Consider the following 25669-nt stretch of genomic DNA (forward strand, 5'->3'; position numbering starts at 1 on the left):
AGAGTGAGTTCCAGGACAGCCAGGGCTACACAGAGAAACCCTGTCTCGAAAAAACAAATCCAAAAAAACCCAAAACAAACAAACAAACAAACAAACAAAACCCAACTCTGGGCTGTAATATGATGGTTGATCTTTGCTGTGGTCACCACTGGAGTTAGTCACCTAGGAGACACACCTCTGGGCGTGTCTGTGAGAAGGTTCTGAAGGCCAGGTGATCCAATAGTCTGGGCCAGAAAAGAAAGCCAGAGAGAAGAAAGCAGCTGAGAAGCGGCCTTCTCTTCGCTGCCTGACTGTGGACAGCGACCGTGGACAGATGCCGCCCCGTGGACAGATGCGGCCCCGCCCTCACCACAGCTAGAGCCCCGGCTGTGGTGATGCACTGTATCCTCTCACACTGGGGGCCAAAACCAAACACGGCAGCCCCATTGACCCCTTCTTTCTTTAGGTTGCTTTCCTCAGGTACTTTGTTACAGCAAAGAGAAAAGTAACCAATATGGAGCCCCGCCCAGGCTCAGTGTCTCTTCCGGAGTGCAGACAGGACTGGAGCAGGCGGCTCACCCTCTGTCACAACGCCCTGCCACGATGAACCTTTGAATTGGAAAAACCTTTCCTTCAGCTGCTTTTGTCAGGGCGCTGTTGCAGGACGACATAGTGTAGAAGGAACGTTCTGTCGGCTATCCCAGGACCTGCCCACGTCCAGAATAAATTCTCTCACGTGTTATGTCTGTTGTAACTGAGCTTGTAGTGTTTGCAAGGAGTTGTCTCCTCAAGCAGGTCAAAAAGAGGTGGAGAACACGGCTCATGTTTAGACATAATGAAACACCGAAAAAAATAATTAAAATTTTAGAACGTCTAGGCTCATAAGAATGTAAAGAATTAACTATGGAGGCCTGGAGAGAGAGCTCAGTGGTTAAGAGCACCAGAGTTTGGGAGCCGACATTAGTAATTCCGGTTCCAGAGGATCGGACACCCTCTTCTGGTCTCTGCTGGTACTGCATAGACACAGTGCATAGATACACAGTGCCTGTACATACAGGCAAAACATCCACGAAAAACAAAGAAAAGACACACTAAAGAAGCAGGAATTGATCTATTTCCCCAAGGAACAAAAGCAGACTACAATTACTCCTATGGGGGCCTTTTAAGATTTTTAAAAAATGATGTTCATTTTTGTGGCGCTAAAGGCCAAACTCAGGGTTTCTTGCATGCTGGTCTACAGTGAACTACATCCCTGGCGTTTCCTTAAGGACTCGTTTCTTTATGGTGCTGTCCCAGCGGGTGGGGTCTTTCTCGTTAAGTGTGAAGACAAGCTCAGGCCAGAGGAAGTCACACTGGGGCTGGCACGCCTGCGCACTACCCCGAGCCCTGGAACACGCTCTGTAACATCACCATCCCCAAAGCAGGAACCTAAGGGTTTAAGAATTTAGACGATTTGTTCAACATCACTAGAAGGTCCCCTATCCTCACTGATGATGGGGACCGAACCCAGGGACTAAGGAAACTCTAACTACCGAGCTAAGTCCCTATTTTTATTAATGAGGGACAAGAACTGAGCCCCAGGTTTGAGCAGCAAAGCAGAATTTATGCTTAGCGTGATTTCTTGATACAGACATGTTTCAGCGTGTTAGATAGGAGAGCAGCACCCACAACCGCAAGGAGGCACACTGGACCCCCTCCCCCCGGGATTACATCTAATGCTAGCATCCTGAGGTGCTTTCCTCTGGGGCTCTGGTACCTGCAAACCTTTTACAATTCTGGCAGAAACAAGGCATGCTTTGAGATTTAGGGGCCATAGCTCATTCTTAAGCTCCAGCTTGAATCCAATTATTTCATCACAGGAAGGTGCTAGGGAAAGAGTCATGTTTAATTTCCCATTACCGTCTTCAGTAGATTGCTTACTGAGGCAATTGATAATTCAGGCAGCCCGTCAGAGGCAATGCACTTCTTTTTATGTGTATGAATACACAACGAGAGCTGGTTGTACTTATGTATTAAATGAGATAGGACCTACAGAGGAAATTCAGTCTTTCCTGGAGACCACATCTTCAGGAGGTCAAAAACCACCAGGGACGGACGCACCATTCTTATCTGAGTTGTTACCGTGTGGCCCACACAAACAACAACAACACAACTACCACCACCACCACCACCACCTCAACGAAACTTCTAGTATTAGGACAGGATCATGTCCTCGGATGCTGTGGCCCTCAGTCTGTACCTCCTGCCAGTTAGGAACCCTTGAACTGCTTAGGCAAGCTTTAATCTGTAAGGCACTAAAGATATTCAGGAGCAGATCAGCGCTGGGAGCTGCCCCCTCCATTGGGGATCAGTTACAAACATTAGCATATTAAAAGCCAGCCCAGGTGGTGCGTAGAGGGAGGGCTCTGTGCAGCGCTGGCATTTTCCAAACTTTTTTAGACCACGGAGCACTTTGCTTTGCCGACCAAGGGAGGACTCATTAGCATATCGAGCACTGCTTGGGAAACTCCAATCAATTATTGTTTCAGGGTTGGCTTGTAAGCTCTAAACTAGCCAAGGATGAAACGGTGCCAGGGCCTTGGGAAGAGGCCAGTTTCTGAAGGTCTTGACCTTTAAAAAAAAAAAAAGACAGCTGGGATTGGTGGGAAGGAGAAGAGTGGAGCTGGGCGGGTGGAGCATGCCCTTTGACCCCGCTCGGCTCTCTCTACGCCCACAGCTTGTGTCAGACAGGGCTCCGCTCCTGTCTGCACGCCAGTGACCACACTGACTGGAACTCCTCTCTAGTTATCTTGTCCCCACTCCTGTGAGCTCCTTGAGGCTGCAACACCCACGCCTAGCACAGTGGCTGTGCTGCTGACAGAACGTGCCGCACCACACTGTGTTCATGTCGCCATGTTTATAACGCGACCCAGCAAATGCACAGGGTGACAGGGTTTGTGCAGATTTGTTCTCGTGGCCCCTGGGAGTTATAGATCTTTATTCTTATCTTAAAGACACAGAAAGAGCCCTACACTACCCAGCTAGTAGATGACAGGAGCCCAGACAGACTCAGGCCTATGACGTCAGTGCCTGTTCTTGGGAGCCAGGGTCTCCTGTAGCCCAGAGTGGCTTCAAACTAACTATGTGTGTGTGGTGTGTGTGTGGTGAAATCATGATCCTGTCTGCATTTCCAAATGCTGGGATAACACTCAGGGGTCCTCATCATGTGCTGCTGGGGGCCAAACCGGAACCCTGGGCATGGTAGATAAGTAGGTCCCCAGCCTAGAGCTGTGTTCTTAAACTCTGTCCCATTCTTCCTTCTTTTCTGGGGTTCAATCTCAGTATTAAACTTAGCACAGTTCTGTGGGGAGAGGAGGGAAGGCCTGTAGCGCAGGCAGACTTACTGCTCTGGATGTGGGGAACACATGAGGAAGACCCAAGGATTTAGCTGGGGCGGCTAGCAGTCCACGGGCGATGTGCAAACCTACACACATGCTCAGTGAGTTGCTACAGCAGGCAGAACATGGCGGGACACAGGCGGCGGAGTCAGGGGAGGACGGTATCGCCTGTGGAGTTATCATGGGGGTCCGCAGATAACGTCCTAGGTTACCAGCTGGGCTCCAAGACCTCATAAGACCAAGAAGGTGAAGACATTTAGAGCTTCAGCGGAGACAGCCACATAGAGACAGGACAGAGGTAGGAGCTGTGTCCCTAAGGCCAAGGAGCACCTACAGCCTCCAGGACACCAAGAAACAAGGACGGATGCATCTCTAGAGACTTTGGAAGAACCATGGCCCTGTGGACTATTTAAATCCATAAGCGACGACTTTAAAACTCAACCGTGAGAGAACAAATTTCGGTTACTTTAAATCAAGTTTGTGGCTTTTCCCCCCCTGAGATGGGGTTTTTCTGTGTAGCCGTGGCTGCCCAGAAAAATCTCTCTGTAGATCAGGCTGGCCTCAAATTCAGAGATCCACCTGCCTCTGCCTCCCCAGTGCTGCCACCGCTGTGAGACAAAACACGTGTGTTTCTTTCTGTTACTTAGCATGAAACTAGGCCCTGTCTATCTCTTTGATATCTATCCATATATGTTCAGGGGATCCAATGCAAAACACAGAGAGCAAACCAAGAAGCCAAACGGAATGACCGGGCACCGCAGGCCTGAGAGCTAAGTGCATTCTGCATGGCCAGCATGGCCGCCAGATGGAAGAACTCGAGGACCAGGGGCCTGCCACTTACTCAGGAAATGCCCAAAGTCATTTGAAAGAAGCTCTTTTTAATCACTACATCGCGTCTCTCCTCCTTGCCGCTACCCTGAATCATTTGGGTTTGTACACCCTATAATTTACACACAGATAGTGATTCATCCCGTATGGCTTTCTTTAAGTGGTTCTGTTGGCTTTAGCTGGAGGGGGGGGGGACCTCAGAGGTGGTTATTATTTCTATTTTTGTATCTTGTGACTTTGAGTCTTGTGTTTTGGGATTTGCACATGCTATCTAAGCCTGCCTTGGGCGGCAGTGTAGCGAGGGCTATTCTGGAGGAAGGGCTTGGTAAACCCTCCCCATGACACCCACACCACAGCTCCCCAAAAGGAGTCTACAGAGACGAGAGGAGGCATTATTTTAAGCAAACAAATGCTATTTTAAAAAGCTATATGGATGGCTTAAAATAAAAGGCATCCAGATTGGAAAGGAAAAAGTAACATGAGTTCTGGTTACATCATGAGTGATCTCTTTTATTTGTCTAGCTTTATTGACACATAGCTATTGTGATGGTTTGAATATGCTTGGCCCAGGGAGTGGCACTATTAGTAGGCACGGCCCTGTTGGAGTAGGTGTGTCATTGTGGGTGTGGCCTTTAAGACCCTCATCTTAGCTGCTGGGAAGCCAGGATTCTGCTAGCAGCTTTCAGATGAAGATGTAGAACTCTCAGCTCCTCCTGCACCATGCCTGCTTGGATGCTGCCATGTTCCCGCCTTGATGATCATGAACTGAACCTCTGAACCTGTGAGCCAGCCCAATTAAATGTTGTCCTTGTTAGAGTTGCCTTCATCCTGGTGTCTGTCCACTGCAGTAAAACTCTGAGACAGTTATTTATGTGTATAAATTGTGATTTAAGGGCTTCAACAAGATGTGCTTATATGTGATATACTGTGATATGTTACTGTACTTGGTGTAATTAAGTGTCTCTTTATTTTTCTTCTTTTCATTTTATACAGGGGCTTGATATATAGCTCAGGCTGGTCTTGAATTCATAACTGTCCTGCCTCAGCCTCCTGGACTACTTACAGGTATGAGCCACCATGCCAACCTTCCAAATCACCATTTCTCTCTGTTTACATAGTTGTGTGTGTGTGTGTGTGTTATCAGCATCTCTCTTAGCAAATCCAAGCATATGATACGGTATTAGTAACTACAGTCACCGAGCAGTAATCAGCTCTCTAGGATCACCTCATCCTGTGTAACTCAAACGCTGAGCCCTCTAACCTGTCTCCCCATCTACCTCACTCCTGGACCCTGTTGCAACCGCAGTCTATTTGATTTCTAGAGTTTGGTTCATTTTCAGATTTCACGAGTAAGCGAGAGTCATTATCTCACGTAAGAAGATAACTGATGTATCTTCTGAAGAGTGCTGAGCAAGCAAGTCTGCGCCTCTACCACCGCAGTTGTTTGCTTTGGGCAGATCTGAGAGGAGGCCTCACAGACCCGCAACAGGCTCTCAAACAGCCTAATGTACCGGGAGTTATCACACCACAAACAGCCGTGAAGGAAGCTCTTGAGCCCAGATGAATATCTGGGTATTCAGGGATAGAGGAAAAGCAGCTAAAATGGCAAATGCATGGATACGTTTAAAAGACGTTTTTGTCCTTCTGAATATATGGATAAATTTAAAAGACGGTTTTGTCCTTCTCAATTCTTAAAAAAACTATAATGGTTGAAGGCCGAGATGCTAACCAGACCATTCCTTCATCAAAGACCCCAACTGCCAAGTGCCTCTGGCTTCTCCTTACACACGCACGGACTCGATGGCTCAGAGAGGCTCTGCAGCTCTGCCTCGCTTCACGCCTGTATGCAGGCTGATCACGTGACTCTGCGCCACCTGCAGCACAGTCAGATGCATGTGCTGAGCTCGGCATTTCTGTGTGGCAAGAGAACAGACCACAGGGAAGCTGCATGCCTGTGGTCCCAGCACTCGGGAGGGAGGCAGAGGCAGGCGGATCTCTGAGTCTGAGGCCAGCCTGGTCTACAGATCGAGTTCCAGGACAGCCAGGGCTACACAGAGAAACCCACTCTCAAACCAAACCAAACAAACAAAAAGCGAGAAAATCTGACATTTTAAGGCGAGGCGCTCACGCAGTAGATACAGATTAATGCATATAATTTCAAGAAAGAAACTTCCAGGTTTCGGTACCTTTGTCGAGAGATGCTCCAGCCATGTGGTAAAAGCTTAGTGCAGTGTCCACGTCATTAATGTTCTTCAGGAAAGTGAAGAAGTTCTCTACCTCCTGGAAAGTCAGGCCCTGAAAGAGAGGCAATACAAGATAAAGCAGAGCCCGAGGCACAGAGAGCGAAGCCAGCAGGAAGCACACTCCCCTCTTATAGACCCTAAACCGAGGGCCGACTCTCTAGATCAGCCGTCCTCAATCCCCCTACTGCGCTGACCCCTTAATACGCTTCCTCAGGTTGTGGTGACCCCCAACCATAGGATTATTTTCTTTGCTAGTTCATCACTGCAACCGTGCTACTGTTGTGAATTGTACTACAAATGTGTGTTTTCTGATGGTCTTAGGACACCCTGTGAAGGGGCTGTGCAACCCCCAAAGGGTGGCATCCCACAGGGCTGAGCAGCACCCCCGAGGAAAGTGAGGACCACGGCTGACTGCTCCCCCCTCGCATGCAGAATCTGACACAGAGCTGCCTGCAGTGACGCACTTCTACAGTGCTTTCCAATTAGCCACACGGTGTACTTCCTACGTGGGTTATGGCCACTTTACCTGTTACACATCTAAAGATGTGTAAAATCTGAGTCAGGACTTCCATGTGACAGTCTGCTCACAGAATCACTACAGGCAGGGATATGAGGGATGGGTTCAGGACCTAGCGGGACCCCAGCACTGAGAAGGAAAGCTAGTCATACTTCATTTAAATGCTCCTGACGGTGGTGGTGGCTCACATCTTTAATCCCAGCAGAGGCAGGTGGATCTCTGTGAGTTCAGGGCCAGCCTGATCTACAGAGCAAGTTCCAGGGACAGCCAAGGCTACACAGAGAAACCCTGTCTTGAAATCATACACACACACACACACACACACACACACACACACACACACTAGCTGAAGACATTCTTTCCAGAAGCTGGTCAAGGCTTTGCTCCTCTTAACCCGACTCTCTATGACAACTCAAGCAAAGCGTCTCTTGGCATCGGGGCCCCCTGGAGCCCCCCAGGAGCTCCTTCCAGGGGTTAGAGTGCCCTACTTGTTTCCCCACGGCTCACACAGCACATGTGACCACAGTGAAGGCAGAAGCGGAACACTGGGGCGTGTCCTGGAAGTTGTCAATGCCGCCATAGGGCCCCAGTGGACTGTACAAGTTGGCCAGCTTCTACGGAGTGCTGGTGTGCCAGGCCTCCATCCCTGAACCACGGAGCCCAGGAGCACAGTGACAAGGAAGCCAGGACACAGGTCACCCCAGCTCTTGCCCAGCACTCTCCAGCTGGGCCAACTGGGGCTCTCTTATCGCATTCAACACAGAGCTAGAACTCGGGACGCACGGATTATGGCATGTCACGTGACCTGGCATTTCCCCTCCTGGGAATCAGAGAATTTGTAAGCTATTTTACTGTATGATATGATGACTCTTAAGGAGGCATAAACTACAAACATCCAAAATTAAGAAGCTGCTGTTTTGGTTTTTTTGTTTGTATTTTTAAAGATTTATTTATTTATTTATTTATTTACTTATTTATTTATTGTATGTAAGTACACTGCAGCTGTCTTTCAGACACACCAGAAGAGGGCGTCAGATCTCATTACAGATGGTTGTGAGCCACCATGTGGTTGCTGGGATTTGAACTCAGGACCTCTGGAAGAGCAGTCAGTGCTCTTAACCACTGAGCCATCTCTCCAGCCGAAGAAGCTGCTATTAAATTAGTGCCCACAGGCTCCGCTCCTGGGCCAGGGCTCTGCGTCCTCTAACATCCCTCCCACTGCATGCCCTTTCCCAGCCATGAGCTCCTGTCAGCCATACCCCAGGAGTGGCCACGATGTGACTTTTAGGGAATTTCTTTCCATTAAGAAACAAAAAAACCAACCAACCAACCACAACCACAACCACAACCACAATCACAACAACCCAGCATTGGTGTCTTAAATAAAAAGTTCTCTTAGACTATTTTTGAACTTTCAGAGTGGAATTCAGTAGTATGCATTTCGCGGTGTGTGGCTTCTCCTAAGTTCTGTTCTAGGCTTTTGTTTATCTACAGTTTACTTTTATTGTATAAAGTATGATATTGTTTAAATACATCGCTCCTTATTAGCATGTGCCGTGTCTGAGGGCGGGAGGATGGAGGCAGAGGGCAACCCTGAGGAGCCCGGTCTTGTCTTCCACCTTTGTGCGAGATCCTAGGATCAAACTCAGGTCACCAGGTCAGGGCACTCATTTACCCATTGAGCCATCTCACTGGCCTTGCAGACTGTTTTCTGGTTTCAAAAAGGGTGCTGTCCAGGTTTGGAGAGTTGTGAACAGAGGCCACCGGTACACAAACATTCAGTTAAACCCTTATGGATCACCTGCCTCTGCGTACCAGGAGGCATAGCTTTTGCAGACCCTAATTCCAGGTCATTGGCCTGGTCGTTGGGATGCCCAGAGCTGGGCTTACCGACCGCACCTACTCCCGTATGCTGGGTGACGTAAGCGCTTGCCGACGCCCACCTTGTGGGTGAGGGTATCCCTGGATTAGAAGCACAGGCTCTGCAGTCTCACTGTTTCTACAGTGGATGCACACTGCCACCATCTTCCTTCTTCTGTCAGAAGACCAGCGAAGAAGAAAGCAACACAAGTGCCCACCCAGGCATGAACCAGGAACCAAGACAGAGAATCCCAGCCTGCCTCACCCCCTTCTACAGGCCACAGTGGTACGCGTCTGTAGACCTTGCAATCGGGAGGCCGAGGCAGGAGAGTTTTGAATTTGATGGTTTCTTGGGATACATGGTGAGAAAACAAAACAATGAAAAAAATAAGGGGTGTATGTGAGGGGAAGGTTTTTTTGCTTTGTTTTATTTTATTGTATTTATGTGAGCTACTTGGGTGGGTCAAATGTACAGAGTCAAATGTAGGAAGGTTGTACACAGGGTTGTATCACAGGGTTGTATCACAGGGAACGGGGAGTTGTTTAACTGGAAAAGAGTTTCAGATTGGGGAGGGGGACAAAGTTCTGGGGGTAGAGGTGATGGGTGCCAAAAAAATGGGGATGCAGGTAAAAACCACTGAATTACATAATTAAAAGTTGTTAAAATGGTAACTTCTGTGTATATTGGGATATATCCACGAAATGCACTGAAAGCTTTATAAAAATTAACAAATGGATTCCTCTGGGGAGTGGGGTAGGAGATGGGATAGAGTTCTTACTCTTTTTCCTTTTCAAAAACAAAACAAAACAAAACAAAACTTTACAAGGCTGGAGAGAAGGCTCAGTGCTTAGAGCACCAGCCGCTCTTGCTCAGGACCCAGGCCCTGCTCTCAGCACCCACACGGTGGCTCACAATTGTCTGTAACTCCAGGTTTAGGGGATCTTAGGCCCTCACTGGCCTCCTCAGACAGCAGGTGCACAAGTGGTGCATGAAATCAGCACACAGGCAAAATGAGCATGCATATAAAATAAAAATAAATAAAATCTTAAAAATACAACTTTAAGCAGGGTGTCGTGGTGCATGGAAGGCTGTGAGGCAGGTGGATCTCTGTGAGTTCTAGGCCAGCCAGAGCTGCCCAGTGAGACCCAGGCTCATAAAACCTGAAAGTTTGTGCACTAATTATTGTGTGTACGTGCATGTGCCACGGTGTGTGTGTATGTGTGTGTGTGTGTGTGTGTGTGTGTAGACCAGGAGACCACTTTCAGGAATTGGTTCTCTTGCTCTCGTCTTGCTGAGGTAAGGTCTCTCTTGTTTCAGCACAGCTGCCCTGAGAGATCCCAAGCAGTTCCCCTGACTCCACCTTCCTCTACCTCAGCATCTAAGCGCGGGGAATTACAGGTTTGTGCCATCACTGCTGGCTTGCGTTCTGTGGGTTCCTGGGACTGAACTCAGATCGTGATGCCTGTGCGGCAAGCACTTTCATCTGCCGAGCCTTGGTGCCAGCCCTGCTTTCCTATTCTTTTTTATTTTGTAGGGATGAGGGTCGAACATGGGGACTTGTGCATGCTGGACATGTGACTTTCCCCTGAGCTGCACCCTCAGCCTCAGCCTGAAAAGGGTTTTGATGACTAAAGGCTGACTGAAGACTCTTAGAACAGACAGGATTCGGTAGAGAAAATACTTGCTTTTTCTTTGACAAAGAATCTATAATGTTTACTAATTTTTTCTTTTCTTTTCTTTTTTTTTTGTGTAACACCAATACTACAGAGCAAGAGCAGACTTCTGATGCTGAGCTTACTGAAGGGCAGAGCTGGGGAGGGAGGACAGCTTGCATCTTATTCAACATGATTTAGACAAACAGTGGGATACAAATCATCCGGTGACACCGCTGAATCTAATATATAAGGCTGTCTTCATTGTACAGATGCAATAACGAATATTTATTGAGTGCTTACTTTATCAGTTAGCACTCTGCCAAGAACAGCAAGGGAAATAAAGCAACACCGGACACAGGCCTTGATGCTACTGGGCTTGTAATTTACATAGGCCTTCTTAAAGAAGAGATAACACCAAGCATGGAACTCTCCAGTAACTGCTACACACACACACACACACACACACACACACACTCACTCACTCACTCACTCACTCACCAAAAGAAGACTACACCATGAGCTTTGTGGATGTATGGTAGAAGCTCAAGTGTTAAGCTTACTGTGAGCTGAGTTGTTCAGACAGGAAGACTAAAGCTCACATCGGTTGTGAAAGGAACTGGTGTCACAGCAGTCAGGAGGGAGTGTCCCCTCTGAGCTTGGTGGCAGTGGAGTCTTCTATGGGGACAGTGAAAATGGAGGCCTTATGGAAAACTGTTCTGTAATCTAGCTAATTAGAGTAGGAAAGATGGACTTTCCAAAGGCTCGGCTACTCAGAAACGACGGGAAGGTTAATAGTAGTTTGTGGAAGTGGAGATTTTCCTAGGCACTGTAAAAAGGCATGCAACACCAGGGAGTTATAACTGCCTTTTGGAAGTAAAAGCAATCAATAAAATTTTAGAAGAAAACAGTGGATATCTTTATGGTCCAGCGAGGCAAGAGTTCTTACATAACACAGCACAGCACAATCTGCATCAAAACCAAACCAAACCAAACCAGAACAAAAAATGGGTAAGTCAGAGCTCATCCAAACCAGGAGAAAACTGCAAATAAGAGTCTAGAAGAAAATATTTGAAAATCACTCTTTGGAGACAGAACTTATACCCAGAGTTGAATGAAGAACTTGTACAACTCAACAGCAAAACACCATGCGTTAGTAAAAGCTTTGGCAGTGCAGATGCAGCTCAGGGGAATAAACAGGCATGCCCTGTATCCACAGGGTCTGGGTTTGACCTCAGCACCATAAACAAAAAAATGAATAACTATGCAATAGACATTTTACTAAACAAGATTCATAAATGATAAACACATCAGAAAAATACAAATTAAAGCCATAACAATATCTTTTTTTTGGCTTTCTGAGACAGGGTCTCTCTCCATGGCTCTGGCTGGCTTAGTCCTCACATTACACTAAGCTGGCCTCAGAGTCACAAGCGACAGGATTAAAGCTGCACACCACCATGACAGTTCGGATGTCTCTAAAAAGCGAAATATAAATATCCAATAAGACCCAGTTATCTCCCTCCTAGGATTCTTCTAAAAAAATAAAAATAAAAATAAAAAACATAGGGCCATGGGCTGGAGAGATGGCTCAGTGATTAAGAGCACTGGCTGCTCTTCCAGAGGACCGGGGTTCAGTTCCCAGCACCCACATTGCAGCTGACAACCATTTGTCACTCCTGTTCTAGGGGATCTGACACCTGCTTCTGGCCCCCGCAGGCACTAAGGCACACTCATGATTTACAAACATACATGCAGGCAAAACACCCAGGAACCCATCATCATCATCATCATCATCATAACAACAACAATAACAACAACAACAACAACAATAATAATGGACAACACCATAGGTCCATGTGAGGACCTACATGTGAACACTGAGAAGAACAGTATTCCTGAGAGACTAAGGGGGAAATAACTTGGTTGTGCATTTGATGGTGATAGGTAGGTGAGGGGAACACGGGATGGTGCATTGTGTAACGCTATTTGCTACTCAGCAATGAGAAGCAATAAATAAATAAATAAATAAATAAACAAATAAATAAAATTAATATCTTCAAAGCATCATGCTAAGTAGAAGCTGCCAGAGGAGAAAGGCTGCACTGCGATGCTGTATTCATGATGACATGCTCAGGAACGGCGAGCTCTCTGGAGAGACGGCGGTGGGTGGGGCCAGGGCCAGGGTGGGCAGACTGAACACTGGCCCGAGGGGTCTCCTGGGGTGATGGGAATGATGTCTGTGCACTGCGCCGGCAGTGACGCTGCATAACTGCACATTTACTGAGGACCACTGAACTGTGCGCTGACCCTTATGGCTTATAAATTATACTCCAGCAAAGCTGTTTAAAATAAAACGCAGGACTGGCGAGGTGGCCAGAGCATCAGGGTCCGTGGTGGCCAGCCAGTGACCTGAGTTCGATCCTTGGACTCTGCATGGCGGGGAGAGAGCGCGGGCTCCTTCCAGCTGTCGTTCGCCCTCCACACACATGCTGCAGGATATGCACCCTTTCCTCCTCCGACAAATATATTTAAAAAGTAAAGTTAAAAGCAAAACTTAAAAATAAAGGCATGGGGGAGCACACGGGAGGCAGAGGCAAGTGGATCTCTGTGAGTCTGAGGCTAGCCTGGTCTACAGAGCGAGTGACAAGATTACAGAGCGATGTCCTGTCTCTAAAACACAAGACAAATGCAGCAGATAGAATGGAGGGAAGGAGAGCCTGGCTTCCCCGGAGTCAGCCGTAAAGCCGGACAGCACTGGCGAGGGGCCACGGAGAGTGTGACATCATCACAGACAGGCCCTGGGCCTGACTTCACATTCATCTGCAGGGAGTGCGTGCGATTGCTCGAGTATGTTTTGTGGCTCGCTGAAGAGTTGTTTCCTTCCTTACAACATGGCTGCCATCTTGTTCAGTCTCCTGCTTTGTAGAGTACCCTCCTGTCATAAGTTCAGGACTTGTCTTTAACTGCAGACTGGCTTCAGGGGAAACGTCATGTTTCTGTGACTTATATTGCCACAGCCGTCTTCCTGAAATAGTGCTTTCTTCATATCTTCATCTTTTCTTGCTCACAAAATGTCAGCCACTTCTGTCAAGTGGATAGTCCCCCAGACTTCCTGGCTAAGGATGTAAGGTCCTCCATCATCTGCCCCAATGAACGGACCTTTCTATTTCCCTAGGAACCCTGGGCGGGAACCTGGCATCGATGGCTTCTTTCTCCCAAACCTAAGGTCATGTGGAATAGAGTGAAGGTGAGCAGGAAGAGGTAGATGTGCCTGGAATCCCAGCACTCGGAGGCTGAGGCAGGAGGATTGAGAGGTGAAGGCCAGTACAGGCTCTGTAGTTAATTCCTTGTCAAAATCTAGAAATAAAACTATGGCAAGGAGTAGGACCTTCAGCAGGAAGGCTATGGAATTTTCTTGGCTTAGGATCTTGGCATTATCTCTTAAGTCAGGGCATGATTTCCGGTCAATAGCTAAGGCTCTTAAGATTTCTTTTTTAAGCACACACCTTCAATCCCAGCACTTGGGAGGCAGAGGCAGGTGGGTCTCTTGAGCTCGAGGCCAGCCTGGTCTACAGAGTGAGTTCCAGGATAGTCAGGGCAACACAGAGAAACCCAGTCTTGAAAAGAAGAAGGAGGGAAATAAAGGGAGTATTTTTTTCATCTGAACAATGGTCGTCTACAAGCAAAACCGTGATAACTGGGTACAGGAGGGCCAATGTCTAGCACATAGAAAACTGCCAGTGCCACGTCTGCCCTCGCTGTCTTCTCTCCACTTGGCCCAGCTCTCCTCGCTCAGCCCCTCCCGAAGATGTAGGTCTGTTCCAAGTTTCTCTCGACTTGCTCCTTAGTCAGGGGCACCTCCCAGTTCCGCACCCGTCACCCGCAGTGGAGTTGGACCGACCAGGAATACTGACAGATGAGGAACGCAGCAGCCTGGCAGGTCCACACCCCCGGGCCATCTGCACCGAGCTGCAGCTCCCACCCCTGCACCCCTGCTGCACAGCCAAGCTCCTAACCTCCAGGTCTCATCCGCTCCTTGTTCCTGGACCTCCCCAGGAAGTCTGGGGAAGTGGTTGGCTGGGAGTTTGGCAGAGAGAAGACAAATGAATACCATATCACTAGGATAGCAGCAGTTAAATTAAAGAGACAGCAACCAGTAACTGGTGGCTAGTCACCTGTAAGCTCCTAGGCCCATCTCTATTAAACTAGTGGTAATGGATTTCTTTTCTTAAACTCTGAAAGGGTTCTTTCTTTTTTTGTGTGAAGGAGATGGGATAAAGGCTGGGATAAGTGAAGCCAGGGAGTTTAAGAGACACACAACTAGACCTACCAACAGAAGACACACACACATGGACCTCTCTCTGAACTTTGATTTCATTGGTTTGAAGAAGTCCTGCCATTTTATCATTTTTAAGACATTTTATTTTATTTTTGGGGCATGAGTGTTTATATATTTGTGTGTGTGTGTGTGTGTGTGTGTGTGTATTTGTGAGTATGTATGTGTGTACCATGTGCATATAGTGCCTGTGGAGGCCAGGAGAGGGCATCTGATCCACTGGAACTGGAGTTCTAGGTGGCCTTGAGCCACTATGTGGGTGGTGGGAACTGAACCTGGGTCTTCACAAGAGCAGCCAATGTTCTTTACGGCTGCACCGTCTCTCCAGCCCTTGCATTTACATGGTCACAGACCAAAGTGGGAAGGAGAAGTTCTTAGAAACAGAAGGGAATTTCTTCTTGCTGGGAAATGGTTCTGGGGAGATGGACTGGCAACATTAAGAGCCAAGGTCCTTTATTAACTCTCATTTTAGCTAATTGCTATGTTCACAACTATTTAATCAACACGAGAGGGCAATCAACTCAGTCTCCTAGCGAAAGCTGGCTAGAAATTCTGGCCAAGCGTGATTTTGTACCCAGATTTCCAGTTTCACAGTTTGCCCTTCCATGGCCGAGCTCTGTGTGTAAGGTCTTTGGTTCTAAATTAATTCCTGTACAAGCTAAACACTCTATGCTTCCAGGGAGATGTCTTCAGCACCTCATTCATTACTCTCAAATATAAATTCATGATAAAATATGAATTAGCTTATCATGTTTGATAGCTAACCTAAGGTCAAACCAATGTCTGCAGTGACCTTTAAAAAACAGAGGTCTGCTCAGGCCAGTTATGCAACTCAGAGTAGCACATCTGGCTAGCATTTAGGAGGCCCCAGGCTGGATGCTTGGCACCCCAAAAACCTTACAAACAGCAAACCAGAAAAAGCTCTCACTAAACAGAGATGAAAAGTCTGTCTACAGAAAGGAGTGCTTCCTTTATGCAAACATCTTGTGCCTACCGAGCAAAGGGTTAAAAAAACTCACCTACACATGTGCAAGCAATCTATCATAATTTCCACAGACACAAGCTGGGTATTGGATAGTGCAGAGGCGCTCTCCAGGGGGAAGAACTATTGCCTGACTCCACTAATGACAAGCCCAACCCTCAGCTAGGAGAGGAAGGACCTGCTGTGGGGACAGGCTGGACCTACAAGATCCTAGCCTGGCTCTGAGTCCTTTCAGTTTTTCAGCATCCAAGGCAAGGAAGAAAAATGTCCAGCTGAGAAGCGGTTAGAAAAAAGCAGTGGTGTTCATGGATGATTTCTTACACAAACACTGGGACAAATGCTCGCCATCTTGTTTCTTCTCTAGCTACTGGCTTTCAATGTGATGGACCAACGGCAAGCAGACTGGAAGAGCTCCGTTTCCAAGGCCAGCGAGGTCAGGGTTAGCGTCACCATGGGAAGCACTAGGGAAGCAGCGGAACTGTCTTCGGAGAAGCCTTGTCTGGATCACACCCACTACCCTGGTCCCCACTCACGGAATATTTTCAGTGACTAGGGTTCTGATCATGATGTCTTGTGGCGAGAGTCTCTGGGGAGACTTTGGGAAGAGTCCAGGCTCTCCCTTGGGATCCAGTAGTCCAGTCTCTGCTTCAGTCCGTTCCTCCAGAAATGCTGTTGGGACTTTGTGGCCTGCCCTTTTGCTGTACTGGGTACAGCCAGTGTTAAAGGCCGGCAGAGAGCAGGACTGTGTAGAGCTCCCGTGAAGCCCAGGTCTCTAAGGTCAATGCTGCTCTCCCTCCTTCTCTCTAGTCGCCTATCATCAGTCGATTTGATCCCACTCCTGCTTGTTCCCACAGGATCTTCCATATGGGGCCATGACTCTCTTTACACAAATAACCAGCCCTGTCACTTCATCTTTAAGCCTTCCGCACCCTCTCCCTGTTCTGAGTGAGGTCTAGGTCCTTCTATGCCTCTCTGACCATAGCTATCCTTGGTCTGGGATGCTCCAGCCATACTAGCTCCCGATCAACTCCTCCTACGCGCCAGGTCTGCTGATTTTCAGCTCAAAGGTTGTGTCCTTGTGCATTAATTACCGTCAACGTGGCATAAGCTAGTGTCGTCAGAGACGATGGAACCTCAACTAACTGGCCTGGAGGCAAGTCTGGTGGGGGCATTTTCTTGATTAATAATCAATGCAAGATTGATTATTAATCGATTATTAATCTCTGTGGGTGATGCCATAGCTGGGCAAGTGGTCCTCACTGTATAAGAAAGCAGGCTGAGCAAGCCAGTAAGCAGCCTCCTTCCGTGGTCTCTGCCTCAGTTCCTGCCTGCAGGTTCCCGCCTTGGCTTCCTCTGACGAGGAATCACAACCTGTAAGCTTGCTGCATCCTTTCCTCTCCAAGATGCTTTTGGTCATGGTGTTTGTCAGCCATACAAAGCAGACCGAGTAAGTCCTTCCCCCGACTTCTGGAAATCATGGTTCAGTGGAGTCTGCCTCTGGTCCATCGTTTTCATTCTGTGCAAGACTCCTCAGGAGATCTCTCGGCTTCTCATGGCTTGGAGGGTCAGTGATCACCATACCTGTCTCAGAGCTCTGAGGTAGAGGTGGGTACTGGGCTGCCTTGTGATCATCTCCACGTGGACAGCCTATAGTTATTTTAGATTCAAGGCATCTACAACAGAACACTATCTTTCTTCCCACCCAAATTAATTTTTCTTTTAATGCTCCTTAATCCCAGTACATGGAGCCACCTGTGTTTGACCAAGAGCCCTGGGGTTACTCGACCGTCTCTCCTGTTCTCTGCTTACTGTTCATTATTTTTCTCTCTTCAGACCTTAGGTCTGAGAGATGTATTCATTCCTGAACAGTTCACGGCATGTTCTCATTATTAACTGATATCTCTGCAATAACCAGAGGTTCCCATGGTTTCATTTCTCCCCGTATCCGAGGCAACCTACCTTTCCGTCTTTGAAGTGCTTCTTCAGCTGTCTCTGCATGGTGGTCAGCTTCTTGGACTGCACTCCGCTGTAGGCCAGCAGCATGCCCCCGAACTGCCTCTCGGAGATTCTCCCATCTACCGGGTCATGGCGTTCAAACTGGGTAGGAAGCAGACAGAGCGTTCCGGGAGTTACACGGAAGGTGTTTTGGTGTGGACTGCAGGATGATCAACTGTGTTTGAGGGGAGAGATGCATCTGGGCCTCAGTTCCTCACTGATAAAGCACAACTGCCTATGTGCATTTGTCATATTATCACGATGAAGCTCATTACTCTGAGTTATTAAGATGTGCCAATAATAATAATAAAACCAAACAGTTAAACCTAGAACAAACAAAGCCCCCCCCCTCCCCGGTTCAGGAGCCTTCTTGAGAGAAGAGGGCCAATTTTAAAACTCTATAAAAATTCACAAAATTTTCACTTTTCTTCTTTTTAGACAGGCTTTCACTGTGTAGCCCTGGCTGGCCTGGAACTCAGCATGCGGACCAGGCTGGCCTCAAACTCACAGAGCCCTGCCTGCCTCTGCCTCCTGAGTGCAGGGATTTCATACATTAAAAGTAATAACCACTCTCTAAGATCACCTGTGACCTTGCTTCTCAGAGAAGACTTAAAAACGATTTCAAACTTATCAATCACACTTACGCAAAAATCCAGTTCATCTCAAAGGATTTGAAACAAGAGTAATGTAATTTACAAGTTTTCTCAAAAAGGATAACTGAATGATAGGATTTCAATACAGCTTAAGAGAAATATGTAACGAGAGAAAGAACCTCAAGTTAATCTGAGCTTATTAGAACATTAAGATTTCATTTAGAAATAGAGACAAGGAGGCACTCTTGGTCCCAGTCGCAATGTTAATTCTCTGTAATATGTAACATGTAAGGTTGAGGTCTGGTCTTTTGCTATGGTGGTTTTTTTGTTTTTTTTTTTTTGTTTTTTTTGTTTTTTTTTTTTTTTTGCTTTTTTGCTTTTTTGGTTTTTCGAGACAGGGTTTCTGTGTGTAGCCCTGGCTGTCCTGGAACTCACTCTGTAGATCAGGCTGGCCTCGAACTCAGAAATCCGCCTGCCTCTGCCTCCCAAGTGCTGGGATTAAAGGCACACACCACCATTGCCTGGCTTTTTGCTATGTATTTAATACTAAACACTGGTCCCCAAGACCTCATTTCCCCAAAGGATGAGGGCATCTGCACATAGACCTGAGGGACACTATTCAACTGCCCAAGTTACTCCCGATTGGTCAATAAAGATGCCTATAGCCTATAGCTGGACAGAACTGATGTAGGTGGGGCTTGGAGTTCCCAGGCTTGGGCTCCAAGGAGACCTTGCCAGAGGGGGAGTGGGAGGGGGGAGGGGGAGGGGGAGGGGGAGGGGAGGAAGATGCCCTGGGTTAGGTGAGCTATGGAAGCATGGTCACGAGTACTGGCCAACTGAAGTTAAGCTCAGAAGAAACATGGCGAATAGAACTCAGGGTTATTAATGGGGAAATAGACTCTAATAGCTTAGAGGGTGGGTATCTGGCCTGCTCTAATGCTGATTAAGGCTTACTATAATAATAAAAGTTGTATGTCTTTTATCTGGGAACTGAATGATCAAAGGCTGGGTAGAAGCCCCTGACTGAGATTATATAATTTCCACATGTAACATGGCGGCTATAGGCCTAGTGGCCAAGTAGGGGCCAAAAGGGCAGGGGGATGGCAGAATGTCTTCACCTCCTGCATGGCAGGGCTGATCTGTTCCCCTCAGAGGAAATTCCCAGATGTCAGATGCTACTAAGTAAGCTCATGCCAACAAGCATTTCCCCAACGTCTTCTACTTGTCCGGCACCATGTTAGCCACCGTGTGACATGGGAAGGAAGGAGTCCTTAGGGACCTCTGCTGGGCAGACGACACATGGAAGACAGTGACAAAAAGGGGAATAGCCAAGAGTGGGTTCTTTCCAGTCTTGTTTCCTCCCTCACGAGCCACAGAGCATACAAGGCACAAGAACTCCACCACAATAACAACTCTCTACGGAGCATGCGCCGCGCCCAGGATGCTCCCCTGCACACTCTTTCATTTGAATCTTTGTCAGGTCGGTGGAGCTTTGCAAACACGAAGCCTGAGGCAACATGCAAGAGACTCAGCCGTGTTGGCAGATGCAGCCCATCGGGGTTCACGAAATCCCCTCCTTCTCTGCAACCTTCAGGGCAGCGCCCTGGTATTCTGAATAAGCTACAGCAGCCGGGGGAGGGAGGGATGGGGGCTGACAGTGGGGTGAAGGAAAAGCCCCTGCAAAGGCATCACCATCACCAACACAGGGGGCACCTCCTCGCCCACTCGGGCCCACAGGAGTTCCCATCTGTCACTCCACCACTTACACGGAACTGATTAATTTCTGACAAAGCCCAAAGTTTTGGGGCATTCGATTTAAATTTGATTTATGGCTCAATTTGCCGTCCTGAAACAAAATGGAGGAACTGATAAAAATTCTGCAAGTGGGCAACTTTTCGCACTGTTTAAAGCAGGTTTCCAGTAGGTCCAGATGCCTGAGCCGGAGCTGGCCGGACAGAATCATTTACAGGCAGATTCTTAACCGGAGCTGTAGCCCGGCTCTTTGGGCGAGCCTTTACGGGTCTGGCCATCCACGCTTCCCTCTCTGGAACTCCCCACCAGGGTGGAACAAGGCAGATTCCAAGTTGCAAAGCTTCTTGTTTGTAAACCTGACAGTGGCTGGCTTGCACAGGGTTCATGGAAAGGCTTCAGTTTCCTCCCTCTAAAGGTACAAACACACTTCTGTTGTGTTTCAAGGGCAGTTTCTAGGGGAGAGCCTCAAGTAGCAATTTCAATGCTCAAATTAGCATTTTTACGAGTGTTTGAAGACACAAACTTGGCTTTTGGTAACATGTTCCACTATTATCAAGAAATTAGAACCAAAAAGGTTAAATGCCAATATTTGTCCTTTCTGCAGTCTGGCCGACTTCAGAACTCTATGATTTCACTTTGGACAGAGAGCATCTCTGTTTAGCCTACCGGGTCTTCTGAGGTAAGATTACCTACCTAATGAGGTTTTTCACGCTGCAGAGGATCAGGCTCCTGTGCAAGCCAGGCAAGTTCTCAACATTGAGTTACAGCCCCAGAAACCTGTTAGTTTCTGAGGTCTTGGTGGTAGGTGTTTCACACTTAAAACTGCTAACAGACACAAACATTCTACTTCCTCAACATTTTAAAGTTGAAGACCTACTAAGTGAAGGTTTGGGAATTTTGAGGACTGCATTTCAGGGATCTACCAGCTTAAAAATATCAAGTGCTATGGATAGATGTTACGTGGGCTGGAGAGATCATGTGTACAATTATTTTTTGACATAGTCTCACTTTGCAGCCCAAACTGGCCTCAAACTCACGATCCTGCTGCCTCAGTCCTCTAAGTAAGCCGTGCCTGACTCCTATGTGGTATTCTGTCTTAGTTAGGGTTTCTATTGCTGTGAAGAGACACTTTGACCATGGCAATTTTTTTTTCCCCGAGACAGGGTTTCTCCGTGTAGCTCTGGAACTCACTCTGTAGACCAGATTGGCCTCAAATTCAGAAATCCTCCTGCCTCTGCCTCCTAAGTGTTGGGATTAAAGGCATGCGCCACCACTGCCCAGCCATGAAAATCTTAAAAAGGCAAACATTTAATTGAGGCTGGCTTACAGTTTCATAGGTTTAGTTTATTATCATCGCTGGTGCGGTGTATGGTGGTGTGTGGACAGACAAGGTGCTGAGGGATCTCCATCTTGATCTGCAGGCAGCAGAGGCAGCTGTGCACCACACTGGGCGGAGCTTGAGCGTAGATGACCTCAGAGCCCTCCTACACAGTGACACACTTCCTTCAACAAGGCCACACCTCCTAATAGTGCCACTCCCTATGGGCCAAGCATCATACACACGAGTCTATGGGGCTACTCCTTTCCAAACCACCACAAAGATTAAGTCCTGACAATCCTGCAGATGTGCCCTTGGAGTGCTGCAGGCATGTCATCAGTCCTCCAGGTCACCAAGGGCCTCAAGGAAACACAGGTTATTGTGAAATTATCACAATGCAGAAAACATCTGTGTATCTTGGAAGCCGGCTGAATTACAGGCTTGCACGACTTGGCAAACGCATGCTCCACTTAAGCTGGGGTCCCTTAAGTTCTGCTTCAGTGACAACTAAGGAATTCCATTTTACTTAGTACTGTGGCATCGCTGGCCATCTCTGCTGCCTTCCCGAGTTTCCCAGGCCTGCAGCTTCCTATGCAGCTAGGGCCACATTCTCAACTGCATTCAGGCTGTCTCCCTACTGACCCCCAGGGGGTACAGGGCTGCAGGGAAGGGCCAGGAAAGAGAAGGCAGTGACTGCTGAAAGATTTTTCCTGGCTTTCTAAACACAGTGTACCTTTTTTCCCCACTCTTGCTCCTCGGTGAGAGGAGGGCTAGCTTCTTGGAAGGACAGATAATATACATCTATCTGTCTGTCTGTCTGCTGTCTGTCTATCTACCCATCCACCCATCCTTCTTTCCATCCATCCACCCATCCATCCATCCATCCTTTTTTCCATCCATCCTTTCCACCCATCCTTCTTTCCATCCACCCATCCTTCTTTCCATCCATCCATCCATCCATCCATCCATCCATCCATCCATCCATCCATCCATCCTTCTTTCCATCTATCCTTTCCACCCATCCTTCTTTCCATCCACCCATCCTTCTTTCCATCCATCCATCCACCCACCCATCTGTCCATCCATCCATCTATCCATCCATCCATCCATCCATCCACCCATCTGTCCATCCATCCATCCACCCATCCTTCTTTCCATCCATCCATCCATCCACCTATCTGTCCATCTGTCCATCCATCCATCTATCCATCCATCCATCCACCCATCCTCCTTTCCATCCATCCATCCATCCATCATCCATCCTTCTTTCCATCCATCCACCCACCCATCCATCCGTTCATCCATCCATCCGTCCATCCGTCTGTCCATCCATCCATCCATCCGTTCATCCATCCATCCATCTGTCCATCCGTCCATCTATCCATCCATCCTTCTTTCCATCCATCCACCTGTCCGTCCGTCCATCCATCCATCCATCCATCCATCCATCCATCCATTCATCCACCCACCCATCCATCCTTCTTTCCATCCATCCATCCATCCATCCATCCATCCATCCGTCCGTCCGTCCGTCCATCCATCTGAGGAAGATGAAAAGCTAGGGAGAGAAGAAAATATACTTTATTACGAGGGCCAAAAAATAAGGCTGAAAAGACTAGATGGAGAAAGAAATGAGCGTGTGAAAGTGCACCATCGCTCAGCAAAGGCTTTGCCGGGTCCCACACCCTGGGACGCGGAAAGCTGTGTGTTCTGCACAGTAACAACTTCTGCAGACCCCTCCCTTAGACCCGTGTCTCAGAATGGCGGGCCTCCTCAGACCTTTCCCAGCTTTTGAATCGCACAGAGCCAGAAGCACGGTGACCTCGGGCCACAGTGACCTCGGGCCACTGAGCCATGCACATCTGTGCTTTTCAGTGGGATAGAAGGCAGGGCCACTCGCTGTTATTTCTGTCTGGAGTTTCATACCACTAGTTCATGAAAAGGAAAAAGGATTACAGGCGCCATTCTCCATGGGAACCCTCCTCTTCCAGGAGTCGTGACATATTCTTTTTTTTTTTTTTTTTTTTTTTGGTATTTTGGATTTTTTTTTTTTTCGAGACAGGGTTTCTCTGTATAGCCCTGGCTGTCCTAGAACTCACTCTGTAGACCAGGCTGGCCTTGAACTCAGAAATCTGCCTGCCTCTGCCTCCCAGAGTGCTGGGATTACAGGTGTGCGCCACCACCGCCCGGCTGTCGTGACGTATTCTAAATTTGAGTTGAAATCTGTTTATGTAACGGATGGGTGTCTCTAAACACAAGAGGAATCTTTACTGCCTCGCTCAGGGTTGTCTTCTGGCAAGCTGAGAAAGAAGGCCTGCAGTCTGGAATGCAGCAACATAGCTCAGCGCTCAGCAAGGGCTAACCGGATGGATGATCCCATTCGACTCTGGCCATGAGAGTATTAGCTAAACTGCCAGACTTCTCGGTTTTTTTGTTTGTTTGTTTTGTTTTTTTGGGGGGGGGTGCTGGGTGCTTGTGCATGCTGGGAAATTATTTTATCTCTACATGACATGCCCCGGCCTAAACTATACTTTTCAATTCCAAATCTTAAGACTTTTTTAAAGACTTACTGGTTTAGCTGTAGCCAAGTGGCAAATATCTTTAATACCTTTAATTCCAGCATTCAAGGTGTGGGGCTGGGCATGGTGGCTCGTGCCTTTAGACCCAGCACTGAGGAGGCAGAGGCAGGCAGACCTCTGAGTTTGAGGCCAGCCTGGTTCCCACAGTGTTCCAGGGCAAACCTTGTCTTTTGCGGCTGTTTTGTTTAGCCTGGGAAATGTGGTATGCTCCTATAGTCCTCACTACACGGGAGGTTGAGGACGGAAGAGCACTCACTGAGCCTGAGGATTTAAGACCTGCCCAAGTGGATTGTTGAGGTCTGACCCCACCCCCGCCCCCAAAGCATAGCTGTAGCCATTTTGTCCCAGCTATTTCATACTCTTGCTGCAACGCGCCTGCCAGTCACTGACACGGAGAAGTGACTTGGCTCAGAGCAGGGTCATGCTGACCACGGACATCCCTGTTCTGTTTTGTATGCTCTGCACATGAGGGTTGCTAATCTTAGGAAATTCCACAAAGCTTTACGTACGACTCATCAAGTTAAAGGTCAATATGAACGGTTGTGTCTAAAATGGCTTGAGTCAGAGCTGACCACTGGGCGGCACTTCCTGCACCTGCGTTTGAGCTCCTTGTGATTTTTTTTTTTTTATAAGCTGACAGAAAAAGATGTCTGCTGTCATAGTTCAGACAATTCTGAGCTATGTCCCCGGTCTGACCGGTATTAAGGTGTGCAGTCAAGAAACTATTCTTGCTTAACAGAGATTGGTATTCCTACGGTTTGTGTGGCGATTCTGAACCCTAACACGACTGGAAGGAGGGAAACTGGGGCTGTGACCAAACCACTTGCCTGAATCATGAGTCCTAATCATTAGCCAGACCAGGAAAGGGCTGACTGTCAGTCTGACAGCCACATGTGGTATGCAGACTGTATACATGCAGGCAAAACACCCAAACCTACAAACATAGGGACAGTGATATTAATATGAGTGTTTGCCTTTTGTTAAAGGGTGGTAAAGTTTTTGCTCAGTTGGACCACCTTTTAACTTTTGTTTAGATCTGTTTTATGTCTTCATTACAGCTACATATAGAGATTTTTTTTTCTTTTTTTAAAGAACTGGTTATGCCGAAGAACTCTTTCCTGGTAAGCTAAGAAACTATATTAGTTTCTATAGTTTCCTTTGTTTGAGACAAAGTCTGACTCTATTGCCCAAACTTTCCTTCCACAGACCAGGTTGGCCCTGATCTTTTAATCCTCCTATCTCACACCTGGAAAGCAGGGATTCCAGGTGTGACCTTCTAGATCTTACTGAAGACCTCGGTAATTTGAACAGGAAGCCTCACCTAAAATACTATAAGATATGGAGTTTAATGACAATGATTAGCTCCCTGAACGAGGAGCAGGTCACGTTTTACAGCTTTGATGCTGCATTTGGAGCCTGAGGCGAGAGGCTCCAGCTGACTTTAGCTCATGGAGAGTTCCAGGGCAGCTCGGATTATGTAAAAAGACTCTGTCCTAAAGAATAAACACCCCACCCCCTCCCCCCAAACAAAAACCAAGGTGGGGAAGAAAGGCTGATGATGTGGTAACGTTGCCAAGCACATGATGCCCCGGTCTTCAGCTCTATAAATCGGATATGACAGTCATGTGGTACCTACTGTCCTAGCCTGTAGGGA

The 25669-nt window shown here is 47.7% G+C and overlaps 1 protein-coding gene across 2 annotated transcripts in view; it reads right to left on the reverse strand.

The window, feature by feature from the left end:
* The window catches only part of Micu1 (mitochondrial calcium uptake 1), a 145360-nt gene that overhangs the window by 15727 nt on the left and 103964 nt on the right, over nucleotides 1-25669 (reverse strand). For both annotated transcript variants that reach the window (XM_052164221.1, XM_052164220.1), the window contains 2 exons: nucleotides 17738-17875; nucleotides 6371-6479 (listed from right to left, as the gene is read on the reverse strand). In XM_052164221.1, the coding sequence (XP_052020181.1) occupies nucleotides 6371-6479; nucleotides 17738-17875 (247 nt within the window). The remainder of the gene's footprint in view (nucleotides 1-6370; nucleotides 6480-17737; nucleotides 17876-25669) is intronic.

Source organism: Apodemus sylvaticus, chromosome 19, assembly GCF_947179515.1.
Source record: "Apodemus sylvaticus chromosome 19, mApoSyl1.1, whole genome shotgun sequence".
Lineage (NCBI taxonomy): Eukaryota > Metazoa > Chordata > Mammalia > Rodentia > Muridae > Apodemus > Apodemus sylvaticus.